We start from the raw sequence: 13,373 nt of genomic DNA on the forward strand, positions 1-13,373 counted from the left end.
AATGGGGGTGGCTAGCTTGCAATCAGCCATCAGAAGCAATTTCTCGGTTAAACAAACTTGTATAATGTCCAAATATTCATTTTTGGTTAGCATGGTAACAGAGACAGTGTCACTTTCCTGTTTGAGAAAAATGGGCATTGGATGTCTCCCTCTGCTGTTTTTTTTGCTGCTAACGATGGTTTTCGCTCTGGTTAATTTGAAGGTTGAGTCAAAGTTTGACAAAATTTACAGCTACCAATAATTTGCCAACCGATCTATTTACATATTGCAGTTAGATAATAAATATAAACACACATCAATTGATGAGTGTGATGAGTTCCTATTTTATTCTATTTTATTCTATTATATGTTATATGTCATGTCTATATTACACTGTGGGACTGCAAGAAACGGCATTTCGAATTTTCTGTATGCATAACACATGTGGAAACTTTGACAATAAAGTGAACTTTGAACTTTGAACTTTGAACTTTGATGATTTCGGTCAATCTATCTAAAACGGAGATTTTAGCTAACCTAGCATCTAAGTTAGCCGATACTTCCAAATTTTCGTCTATTCTGATTGGTTGATTTTCTTCTATTCCTGTTGCTAAGTAACGTTAAGTAATATGATACAATCATATGCATCCTGCTATTTTAAGCTCCTTTATGGTTTCAAAATGTAATTTGCCTCACAGACCATTATTTGCAAACGACTTTCATTTCTTTGGTGACATTTATCTCGCATAACTGTCATGTTTGTGTCAATTTATGGTGGGGGATTTATGTAAAACTAAAAATATCACAGGAAACAAAAAACATAAATCGCTACTTAGTGAATACCCGTGGTGAGATAGAAACGAAGAGTAATTATAATTTACGATGAGAGAAACATGTTTATCCTCTCTCATCATTCAGAACAGATATATACAATACAGTACAGATTACATTAACGTTATAACCTATAAAATCTCCTCAAAGGTTTCCGTAGTTTTAGGCGATACCATCAGCATACCATGCATATAGGGGTGTTATTATGGCTTGGATCCGTGTGCACTCCGCGTTTTCTTAACATTATGCATGGATATACATAATACAGTCTTTAAAATCGAAAATTCTACAAAGACAATTTACCATGTTGAAGAGCGGCACAGCGTGACGACCAATTTACACTTGTTCATAACACACCCCCATCTAATACAATGGTATAGTCCCAGAGGTAGGAAAGACCTGTAAGTGAGAGAAATCAAGCCTGTGACAGCGGAGAAACTTGAGTTTTACAACAAATAAATACCGAACAGAGGTACGTACTATTCAAAAGTCCACGATTGACCTCAACAACCTGTTTTGTTTAACAACAGCACCATGTTTTGCCGAGCTGTCAGTATAAATGTGGGGACATTGCAAAGAAGATGACCATTTGCTAGCGATAGCTGAGCTATCGTTAGCTTCCTGCTAGCTGACTAACAGCCTCAAAACTGCTGGGACCTGAACAGGAAGAAGTAGCATGCTAGCTAGAAGCTAGCTAGCCATCCTATTTTGGGATTGGCATTCCGCTAGCTAGTAACCTTAACTTGGCTGCCTTTATCATGACTGTAAGAAGGCTGTGTATTTAGTAACGTTGACACTTCGTTTTGAAAGACGGATACTGGCATATGTGAATTGGATAGCAGAAAACTGCATGAGGATGTTGCAGTGGTTTCACTGACGTGAAATCAACTGGTATGAATGACGAGAAACAACACAGGGCCTAGTTTCTCCTACTTGCAGGTGATCTGTGATTCTTCTGACACAGACATAGAAGTCTATATATTTTTTATATGTAACAGTCTCTTGGTAAGTTGCACAGCTAACGTTACATTAATTGACATCTGATGGTTGTCTCAATGTGTTCACTGTTGATGAACGTTAGCATTGCCTCCATGAACTTGAGTCCAATGTTTATCTCATCTGTTGCTACTGTAGTAATGTGAGCAGCTGTTTTATCAGAGACTTAAGTCTGTTGATGTACATGTTCACTTTGCTCTTTATCCTTACATCTATTTAATGTAGTTACTCTTGATTAAGACTTTTTTTTGGTTTTGTTATTTAAACAAACAAACACATTTTTGCTTAATATTGTTACTACTATTTACAGTGCCAAGAGCTTCATAAAAATACCATGAAGATGTTTTCCATAATTATGTTTATTGGTGTATTGTGTCACCTTGCTAAGGATGCATGTGTATTTCTTTTTTTTTATGCTACTGCTTACGCCTGGTTCACTAATAATATCAACATAATTATTTAGGAACTGAATTGAAGAGTTCCTATATTTTTTTAATTCCTTTACTCACTTCTGTATTCCTGCTTTTCTGTTTTTCTATCAGACTGAAAGAGAAACGGTACAATGTCCTTAAAGCCGCGGGTGGTGGACTTTGACGAGACATGGAACAAGCTACTGACGACAATCAAGGCTGTTGTGATGCTCGACTATGTGGAGAGAGCCACCTGGAACGATCGGTTCTCGTATCCTATGCCAACTTGCTCCATATTGAAATTTAAACTACAACACAAGATTTTTTTTAGAACAGGGTTCATGGACAGAAAGTCATCCAGCTGCTTAGTGCAGTGAAGCAGGTGCCAGCTTGTATATATTTTTTATGTATTTGATTTTAAACACCAAATATGGCTAATTAAGAAAGGCAGATCAGTTTTTCAAAGAGTTGTTATTGATATGTTCAGTGTCAGTTGTGAAATGAGCCGGGCAGACAGCAAGCATTAAACTATTCATTTATTTGCAGAGAATCGCAGCATAAGCCGTATCTAGTATTGCATACTACATCTCTATTAACTGTATATTAACATCTAAACATCATGGAACCACATTTGTGCTCATTTCTATCCTAAATTCCCACACCAGCGACATTTATGCCTTGTGCGTTGCATACCCAGAGCCTTTGGGTGAGAGATTATACACAGAGACCAAGGTGTTTCTTGAGAATCATGTTCGGCAGTTGTACAAGGTAAGCACTCGCGAAAAGCATTTTTATTTCTGCATGATGTCTTCTTTCCATAACGCATGTAACGCTTGTGTGTGTGTATTTTCAGAAAGTCTTGGATTCGGAGGAGAAGGTTTTAGTGATGTACCACAGATACTGGGATGAGTACAGCAAAGGAGCTGACTACATGGACTGCTTGTACAGGTAGCATTGCCTTAACCTTGCTTGAATTCACAATGGTGTTGGAATGGTTGGCTACTTCGTTATGTTGTTTATTTTGGCATATTTTTCAAGTACAAATGAAGGACGTGTCCATAGTGAAGCTGCTGTTGGCTGTTGTTATTGTGGTGTGTTGGACTCCAACTTCTAGCAGAAGTCGTGAGCCAAAGCTGGTGTCTGTCTTTGTCCTTCTTGGCTCTTCCAAGTTGGCTCCGTGTGTCAAGTTCCTGAGATGCAGGACGGTCTCGTTCTATCACAAGCTCACATCAAGTTTTTGTACACTTGTAAAATTACCTTGAAAGCGCGGTGGCGTTTCCTGATCCATTAAAACTCAATACTCCCTTGGAGAGCTTTCAGATCTATTTATAAGTTACCAGACTGTCATACATATGCCTTTTGTAATTTATTATGTCAGTGAGAGTGAGAGAGAGAGGGCGGCTCTTGGCTTTAGTGGTGACATAGCTGTGTTGAGTTCTTAATATAGAAGAGGCTCGCCTATTATCTTCATCTGATGTCTGTGAATATACATGTTTATGTTCGCATCTTGTCAAACACAAATCACCCTGTTGTGGAGGTTGGACTGAAGTGCCAACTGAATCACGTGATACCCAACACGAGCAGTTGTATTTGCAGTCCTTGGACACTTGATGCTGGTGTTTAATGCTCGTCAAAGATCGATGGCTTGAGGGACGTCGGGTTGAATGTGATTGCCGTACTGCTGATGGAGGCATAGGGTGCAGCGAGATGTTAGGTTACTCTCTATTGGGGAGCAGAAGTTATAGACAGAACGTTTTGTTCCCTTTATGGTCATATATTCACGCCCTGTAGAGCAGCCACCAAACCCGAGTCAAACCTCCAGCACACTAGTGCATCACAGACCCAGTGAAGGACAGAATGAGCCACTGAAGGGACTGTCACATCCAGACACTCATGTGCAGCGATGACCAAACAGTCCCAGAAACCCCCTTTGAACAAAACCCATGATGCCTTGCCCCTGTTCAAATGCACCCTCACACCTTGAGGCAGTGGAAGACCCTTGCTGTTGTTGGCCAGCGGGATAGCCTCGACAATCCAGCGAGAAAGCCGCTATTTAGACGGGGCTTTGCATTTGTCCGGATTAGCAAAACAGACAAACAACTGGGCACACAAGCGCACACTGCGAGTGTTGTCTATGTGAGCGTGAAGCGCACACACACAGGACACAGGGGGAAAAAGCCGTATGAGCTCAAAAGCCGCAGGGATAGTTCAAGGCCGATACGCCGCATTCGGGCACAATGTAACCTTGGAGCCATTTGAAGCGAAGTGGGTACAAGAGGGATGAAGAGATAACAGAATCAATGGGCCGCGAGGAGCCTCAAGCTCCAACGCCAAATCTCCTGAGGGAGCTCTGGGTTTAGCGGTGGACTGTCCTTTAAAAAAACGCAATAGGTTGGAAACGGCGCATATTTCCAGCTCTGGAAAGAAAGTTACTCGAAGGCTATGCCTCGAAATCTCAGAAACTGCCTGTGGGCCGAGTGTATCGCCACGCAAGCGTCTGCGAGATCTGTGGTTGTAAACCAATCCCTCGGTCTGATCACGATCTGAGCGTTTTGAACTTGTAATGTTGAGTAGGTAGGTAGGTAGTAGTTCAACACTCTCGGGTCCAGAATAGGACCTAGTCGTCCTTGGGATAACAAATCTCGAATTGTTCCCGAAAAAGCCCGAATGATGTGAAACTGCTTTCAATGGAGGGATTTGATATGATGTTCATGATGAAGTGGATCCAGCCTTTACTTTATCAGAGGTGGTGAAGTAAACTAGTGTGTGGTCAATGAGCCACACAATGGGGAGATTTATTCCTGATAATAAGTTATAGTATTATTATCAGTTTTGTTTTTTTTCTCACAATACTATGACTTCATACTCACATATGAGCTGTTAAAGTCCATAGTCTTTAAATGAATTCAAATGAATGAACGTGAATAGATGCCACATGCACATGTAATAAGGTTAATGACAAAAAAGAGGAGGGAAGAGTAATTCCTGTCCAGTTGATCAAGTTGATCTACAGGAGAATAAATATTTGAAAGCAACACAGAATGTCTGAGAGCCTTACTGTATTATATTCCATTATATTTTTACATTTGGAATCGTTACCTGGCTCATCATTTTGTGTTTTCCTTTACATGAATAAATACATTTCCACTATAAATTGAAGAATTGAAGTGTCTTTACGCTCATAATGTTCTGGGCCCCACCGACGTTAATACCAAACCTACGCTGATGGGAGCTGCACATCATTTTAAGGTGGACTAACTCAGCCTGCATAGACCAGCTGTGGTGAAAGCCATCACAATACGTGTGTCAGTCTGTATGTGGTAGATATCCTGCGAAGTCACTCCTCGCTTCCTTTTGAGAAATGTTGAGACACCAGCAGAGATGTGTTGAGACACAAGTTCAGTCTGATGCATTTCAACATCAGAGTGCGTGCCGGATGAACAAGTGACATCGGTCCTCACGCCGATGCGCTGTGTGTTTTTGTGTGGATTATCAGAGCTCTTTCATTTGATCCACGGTGAACATGTCTGACATATGATTCATGCAAGATTAAGACGGGATTCTTCCGTAAATATAATCTGATTTGAATACAGATATGAATAACCTGCGTTTGACCAGTCAATGAAACCAATGTTGGATCGAAACACATGGATGTGTTCCATCGGCGCAGTTCCACAGTTTCCATGTGACTATTGGGAAAGCATTGTGTGTCACTGGAAACCAGGAAGTTGTCTGTAAGGAATACTACATCCATAATGTGTCGTGGTGTCGAGAACAGAGCTCCCATAAGTAGCTGCCATTTGTAAACAAACGGCAGAAAAGACTTCTTGATATACCGTGTCTCATGCTCGTGTTTAACATATTATAAAATCAGGTATTTTCTCTTTGATATTCGTAAATACAAATGCCTTTATGTGTGCCTCTGGCTTATTCACTGTCCAGCAATCCTGGAGAGTTCGTTTTTTTGCTTTCATTGGCTCACCTGACACTCGGCAGGCACAGAGCGAGTGAGTCACCAAAGAATGTCAGTCTCACGCAGCCCTCCATGAACTCAACTTGTAACTAGAGGCCCACACACGAGATATGTAACGACACCTCCTCAAACTCCTCTGGATGCAGTTGATACCCTAACATCTTGACCTCCTACCCCACTCTGCTCAGGTACCTCAACACTCAGTTCATCAAGAAGAACAAGCTAACAGAAGCAGACCTGCAGTACGGCTACGGGGGAGTGGACATGAACGAGCCGCTCATGGAGATCGGAGAGGTATTGGATATGGACACTTGTGCTCCAATTAGGGTTGTTTAATATGAGTAGGGCTGGAAACACAATAACTGATAACAACAAGCACATTCTAACTCAGATTTATCCAGATGTATTCATTCAGTATTTGTCAAGTTCACACAATAGTATACAAAACCATGTGGTTATTTCTAACAGACGATTTCTTCTATATTTTGTATTAATTGAATGACCAGAAACCGTGCTACATCGTGATATATATATATATATATATATATATATATGTGTATATATGGTAGTTGAGGTATGAAAATGACACACGTGGTGATAGACTTTGTCCGTATCGCACAGCCCGACATGAAAGGAAGGAGAGCACGTGCACAGATTGATTGAGTTGCACCCTGGCCACAGATCTGTTTACACCGCTGTTACATGCTGCCTTTTCATTCGTCTTTGCAGCTGGCGCTCGATATGTGGAGGAAGCTCATGATCGAGCCCCTTCAGGCTGTCCTGATCCGGATGTTGCTGAATGAAATCAAAAAGTATGTTTTTCACACAATTTGAGCCACAATTGGTGACCAAGATGAATATGTCTGGCTCTCTGCAGGGGTAGAGATAAGAGAGACACTTTCACACTGTTCATGTCTGGATTCCTCGTGTCTTCCAGTGATCGTTGTGGGGAGAACCCTAACCAGAAGGTAATCCACGGGGTCATCAACTCCTTTGTTCATGTTGAACAGTACAAGAAGAAGTTTCCACTAAAGGTGAGGCAACAAATAGTCCCCCAGAGGATTACAATTGTTTGCATTGTGGTTTTATATCGGGTTATTTATGCAGCCAATTCAAAGACAATTTTGTTGTTTTTTGTTGGCTGCTTAATGTCTTTAATTACCATCTGTGTGTTGTACAGCAGCCGTTCATATAGGCCTGTGTATGTCCGTTGATACTAAATCCTACGCGGGCCACGCCCTCTTCCTGTGTTGCAGTTTTATCAGGAAATCTTCGAAGGGCCATTTCTGACAAGAACGGGAGAGTATTACAAGCAGGAAGCCTCCAATCTCCTGCAAGAGTCCAACTGCTCACAGTATATGGAGAAGGTAGGAGAGATGGACGGATAAAGCCTGCACATCAGTGTGTGTGTGTGTGTGTGTGTGTGTGTGTGCGTGTGTGCGTGTGTGTGTGTGTGTGTGTGTGTGTGTGTACGTACACGTGTGTGTGTACATCAGCATCCATCAGATGAGTACATTCACCCAGGGCCAGTTTGTGTGTGTGTATATGAACTGGCAGATCATGTCAGTCCAGTGACATAATAGTTTTAATCTGAGTATTAGCTCGCTAAGGCTGAGATCACAGACCCCTGGGCGACTTCAGCTTCCATGTCTCTCTCTCTCTCTCTCTGTCTGTCTGTCTGTCTCTGTCTCTCTCTTTCTGTCTCTGTGTCTCTGTGTCTCGCTCTGTCTATCTCTCTCTCTCTCTCTGTCTCTCTGTCTGTCTGTCTCTCTCGCTCTCTCTCTGTCTGTCTCTGTCTCTCTCTTTCTGTCTGTCTGTGTCTCTGTCTCGCTCTGTGTCTCTCTCTGTCTATCTCTCTCTCTCTTTCATTCATTCGAGTAATAATCAGCTGTCTCTGATAGATCCCCCCCCCCCCAGCGTTCTAACAGGATCATTATTAAACTGTTATCCAGGCATTAGGGCATTGTGTGATATGACTGCGAAAGAGCAGCAACAGACGCTGTAGTACAGTCACTAACTGTCTGGACAGCGTCAGTCTCAGCTGCTTATCTGACCCAGTTTTAACTGTGAGGAGGCAGCTTATTCTCTTGTTGCCTTCATGACTTTTACATGTGTGTGTGTGTGTGTGTGTGCGCGTGCGTTGTGTTGAATCTGAACCTATTCATATCATGTCCCTCTCTCTTCCTCCAGGTGTTAGGGCGGTTGAAAGACGAAGAGATGAGATGTCGGAAGTACCTGCACCCCAGCTCCTATGCCAAAGTCATCCATGAATGCCAGCAGAGGATGGTGGCGGATCATCTGCAGTTCCTGCACGGGGAGTGCCAGAGCATTATTCGGCAGGAGAAGAGAGAGGGTCAGTGCAGCGCGGGCCCCTCTGTGTCCTGATGCGTCATCTGTTTTTGTGTGAAACAAATGGTTCTATGTACACACATTGAGTTTTGTGTTGTTTTTGTCCAGACATGGCCAACATGTACACCCTGTTGCGGTCCGTGTCCAACGGGCTGCCCCACATGATCCAGGAGCTGCAGGTCCACATCCACAACGAGGGCATCCGAGGCACCAGTAACCTCTCTCAGGAAAACGTTAGTACTCCAGCAGTGTGTGTGTCTGTTGGACGTACAGAATCGTGGATTTTCAAGCTGCTGCAAGTTGTACCGCTGGAGCTCAAAGGCGGCTTGATTTGACCGCTTAATCTCTTTTAAAATAATGATTTTGTCTGTTAGTTTTAGCTGCAAGGCATTTGAATGCAACCTTTTGTCTCGCTCTTCCGGCTTCCCCTAGATGCCAACCCTGTTTGTGGAGTCGGTGCTGGAGGTTCACAGTAAATTTGTTCAGCTCATAAACACAGTTCTAAACGGAGATCAGCACTTCATGAGTGCACTCGATAAGGTAACTGAACAGCATACGGTACTCACAACAGTTACTCGATTGAAAACGTGAGGTTGTGTTTTCCTTGTGTACTTTCTGTAACTGCATATAACTACAGTTCTAAATGTGTTAAAGTATAACTATGTACACGTGGTGATGTGTTTTTCTCAGTTGGACTGAATGTGTTTATTTGATGTCTCTTGCTCTCTCTCAGGCTTTGACGTCCGTGGTGAACTTCAGGGAGCCCAAGTCCATCTGTAAAGCCCCTGAACTTGTAAGTACACACGCTCGCATACAAACACACACACACACACACACCCACACACAGTGTTACACACAGTGCCCTGACCAGGTCGTGTCCCTCCTGGTGTGTCTGTGCAGCTGGCGAAATACTGTGACAATCTGCTGAAAAAGTCTGCAAAGGGAATGACGGAGAACGAGGTGGAGGACAAGCTGACGAGCTTCATCACGGTGTTCAAGTACATAGACGACAAGGACATTTTTCAAAAGGTGACCAGAGTTCCTCTGATGCTGCAGTATTATTAAAACCATGACTAGGAGGGTGGTTTAGTCCATTAGTTGGGTCCGTATTGTCTTCAAAGAGTCATTCTGTTTTTCAAGTTCTGGCTTTTCTTTCCCACAGTTTTATGCCAGAATGCTAGCGAAGCGGTTAATACACGGTTTATCATTGTCAATGGACTCAGAAGAAGCCATGATCAACAAACTAAAGGTAAATGCAAAGCTGAGCCTTAGTAACTACGGTTTGCAACATATCCAACGTTCTCCTGATTTTATTTTAATTTTTTTACAGCAAGCTTGTGGCTACGAGTTCACAAGCAAACTGCACAGAATGTACACAGACATGAGCGTGAGCGCCGACCTCAACAACAAGTTCAACAATTTCATCAAGACGCAGGAGACGGTGGTGGACCTGGGCATCAGCTTCCAGATCTACGTATTACAGGTGACGAGGACTCCTCACGCATTCCAATCTAGGAGCATCGCTATATCCACCGGGCGTCTTCAGCTTCTGCTCCCGCGTCGTTTTTTCAGTACAAATGTGTAATGTTGTGGTTGATGCCATGTTGGTTGCAGGCTGGAGCCTGGCCCCTCACGCACGTCCCCTCCTCCACATTCGCCATCCCTCAAGAGCTCGAGAAGAGTGTGCAGATGGTGAGTTTCATCACAGGTATCGGTGTATCCTGAGTTAAAGGAGCACAGTGCTAAATCACGTCCTGTCTTGTGTTTTACAGTTTGAGTTGTTCTATAATCAGCACTTCAGTGGGAGGAAGTTGACCTGGCTGCACTATCTCTGTACAGGTAACAGAGACACACACACACACGATTTAAAGCAACAGTAGCACACCCAGGCTGGTCCAGTCATGGAAGGGAGGAAAAAATGAAACGTAATCAATGATGATTATGTTCGCAAAAAGCGGGCTGAATAGTAACGTAGCTGGTTTGATTGTACTCGTCCGTGTCTGCTCGTCTCTTAACAGGTGAGGTGAAGATGAACTACCTGTCCAAGCCCTACGTCGCCATGGTGACCACCTACCAGATGGCTGTGCTGCTGGCCTTCAACAACAGCCTGACGGTGACCTACAAGGAGCTGCAGGACGGCACCCAGATGAACGAGAAGGAGCTACAGAAGACCATCAGGTCCCTGCTGGACGTCAAGATGCTCAACCACGACTCGCAAAAGGTCGATGCGCTCATGTGCAACAAGTGCAATTGAATCGTCTGTGGTGACGGGTGTTGATTGGGAAGTTTCTGTTTATTTGCACCAGATTGCCTTGTCAAGTCTTTGTCCTTGTGGAAAGCATTGATGTTAATTTGAGTCCTCTGCTCACAGGAGGAGATCGAAACCGAGTCCACGTTTTCGTTAAATATGACTTTCACCAGTAAAAGGACAAAGTTCAAGATCACCACGTCGATGCAGAAAGACACACCACAGGTTAGACAAACGCTCATCCGAATACCGCCTCGAGCTGCGCTGTTGCCCTGTTGTTAAGCAGCTATGTCGATACCCATAATCCACCTCGTCAACGTATCTGTCTGACCATTAGGAGATGGAGCAGACGAGGAGCGCCGTGGACGAGGACCGCAAAATGTATTTACAAGCTGCTATAGTGAGAATCATGAAGGCCCGCAAGGTGCTCCGACACAACGGCCTCATCCAGGAGGTGGGTGGAAGTCCTCTGTGTTCAAAGCCTTTGCTGAGATTTCCCCATTTCTAACAGTAGATTAACTGTTTACCCGCTGTTTGTTTTTCTGCAGGTCATCAATCAGTCCAAAGCCAGGTTCAACCCAAGTATCAGCATGATCAAGAAGTGCATCGAGGTGCTCATCGACAAGCAGTACATCGAGCGAAGCCAGACCTCGGCAGACGAGTACAGCTACGTGGCGTAGGGGGAGCCCCCTCCGCAGAAACACTCAGCCTGTGTGACTGACCGGCAGACGCAGGTTTAAACTCAATAACAAAACAGACTCATTCATCCATTTCGGTTTTGGACTGTCGCTGTCTGCTGTGATTCTACGTGCGGTGACCCAAAAGGCAGGACTGGTGCCGCCATCTTTTGAAAAAAAACGAACAAGAAAAAGGTCATCGTGTCAACGTCACGACAGCCAGCTAACGCCACCTCCCGTGAGACCCTCCTCCCCGGGCCCCACCCACCGTCTGATTTTTAAGCTGTTTACAACATCACCAGTGCCACGCACCCCGTGCGTCAAAAATGACAAATAGAAATTGCCTCTCGCTGTTCCAGAGGGAAGAGCCGATAAACATCGACCGGAAAAATTAAGTAAAAAAAGGAAAAAACCTGGGGAAAGAGTGAGTTGTGACACCAATGACACCATTGGTGGCCAATGTGTAGCCACCAATGGTGTCAATGGTACACATTTTTTTTTTAAAACAACAAAAAAAACATGCTTTCTTTTCTCACGTTTGCAGTTGTTGTGTGTTTATTTTTCTTTTCTTTGTTAAATGTACTGAAGTTAGGGAAGAATATTGTAATAAAACTGGTATACTGACTATTGTATCTACTTTCAAATGTAAAGAAAAAACAACATGAGGTGACAAACATGATCCTGCTGCTTGTCAAATAAATAAATAAAAACACTGAAAGGTTTTATGTAAACATTTGTCGAGTGTATCCATATGTCAGTCCTCTCTGGTGTTTGTCGGGGAACGTGTACTCCGATAGTTGTATCACTACGCAACAGGTGCTTTTCTGATTTTAACATGTTAACGCTTTAATCAAGCTGATCTGTTGTCTAAATTGGTCGAATTTAGACGACCAATGTGACAGTATTATTAGTGACAGCTGGGTGCAATAACACCAGTATACTGACCAGGCCTCTACCGTGAAGCAGCTGCAGGGATTCATCATTTGAAAACACTGAGGCTTCGATTTGTTTGGGTGAAAACTGAGAACAGGAACAAAGGAGCACAGTGAAGCTACCAACAACAACAACAATGGCTTTGATTATGCAGTTTGCTGTGAGACTCGAGTCATTTCATCATGACATCAGCAGTGCAGCAGTTGGCTCAGGGGTCTCCAGCAACTCATTTAAATCTTTTCACTTTTTCACAGCAGGCATTTTGACGTTATTAATAAGTTTTAACAATGGCTCAGTTATATTCATGTTACTGCCAGCCAGCATGCACTACTACCTGTAACTGAAGCAGAAAAAAATCGAATTCAGACATAAAAAACAATCGTGTGAAAAGCATTCATCTCTTAACATTGACTCAAATCACTCAGTTCTCAATCTTAAATATAGGAATGTTAATCGTAAAAAAGTGAGTTACTTGAATTGAACGAATTCGAAGTTGCTTCAAAACAAACAAACAAAACTGCGTTCGGTACGCAGCGTTCATGACTGCTGCCACTGCACGCGCTGGGCGAGCCCCGTGGAGCCAGTTGTTGTGCAGCTGATAGCTGTCCATGGTGCTGACTCAGGCAAACACGCAGTGAGACAATGTCATTCACCAGCAGGGGAGATGAAGCGGTATTTCATGGTGTTCAGGTGTCCACGAGACGCATGTCCGAGGAAAGGGGGCATTGAGAACGTCTTGCGTGTCGCATATCAGCCGTGTTTTATGTAATTCTAGGCTAATTTATGGATCCAAACCATAAATACATGCAAACTGGAAAAATAATTTCTCCCACCGCATCCTCTTCTTTAACCGTTATATAGTCTTTTAACGTGTTGGTATGTGCTGTGTAGGACCTCGTGGCGCAACGGTAGCGCGTCTGACTCCAGATCAGAAGGTTGCGTGTTCAAATCACGTCGGGGTCATATCTTTTCTACTA

The 13,373-nt window shown here is 43.3% G+C and overlaps 1 protein-coding gene across 1 annotated transcript; it reads left to right on the forward strand.

Moving 5' to 3' along the window:
- The first annotated feature begins 1,198 nt into the window (after positions 1-1,198).
- cul2 (cullin 2) lies at positions 1,199-12,088 on the forward strand. Its single transcript, XM_079292536.1, has 21 exons — positions 1,199-1,282; positions 2,349-2,487; positions 2,882-2,984; positions 3,070-3,164; positions 6,378-6,483; positions 6,919-7,001; positions 7,127-7,223; positions 7,446-7,556; positions 8,380-8,542; positions 8,647-8,771; positions 8,971-9,078; positions 9,272-9,331; positions 9,439-9,567; positions 9,701-9,787; positions 9,869-10,021; positions 10,153-10,230; positions 10,311-10,377; positions 10,557-10,759; positions 10,910-11,011; positions 11,124-11,240; positions 11,335-12,088. The coding sequence occupies exons 2-21, from the start codon at positions 2,369-2,371 to the stop codon at positions 11,464-11,466; spliced, it is 2,238 nt and encodes a 745-aa protein (XP_079148662.1). The 5' UTR covers positions 1,199-1,282; positions 2,349-2,368; the 3' UTR covers positions 11,467-12,088.
- Positions 12,089-13,373: the final 1,285 nt, after the last annotated feature.

This window comes from Melanostigma gelatinosum (assembly GCF_949748355.1).
Source record: "Melanostigma gelatinosum genome assembly, chromosome: 20".
NCBI lineage: Eukaryota > Metazoa > Chordata > Actinopteri > Perciformes > Zoarcidae > Melanostigma > Melanostigma gelatinosum.

Excerpts from the sequence above, each read along its gene's own strand:
- cul2 (XM_079292536.1), top strand. The coding sequence starts at position 2,369 with ATGTCCTTAAAGCCGCGGGTGGTGGACTTTGACGAGACATGGAACAAG. Across the intron at positions 6,484-6,918 it reads CGCTCATGGAGATCGGAGAG|CTGGCGCTCGATATGTGGAG; the intron begins GTATTGGATATG and ends TCGTCTTTGCAG. Across the intron at positions 7,224-7,445 it reads AGAAGAAGTTTCCACTAAAG|TTTTATCAGGAAATCTTCGA; the intron begins GTGAGGCAACAA and ends CCTGTGTTGCAG.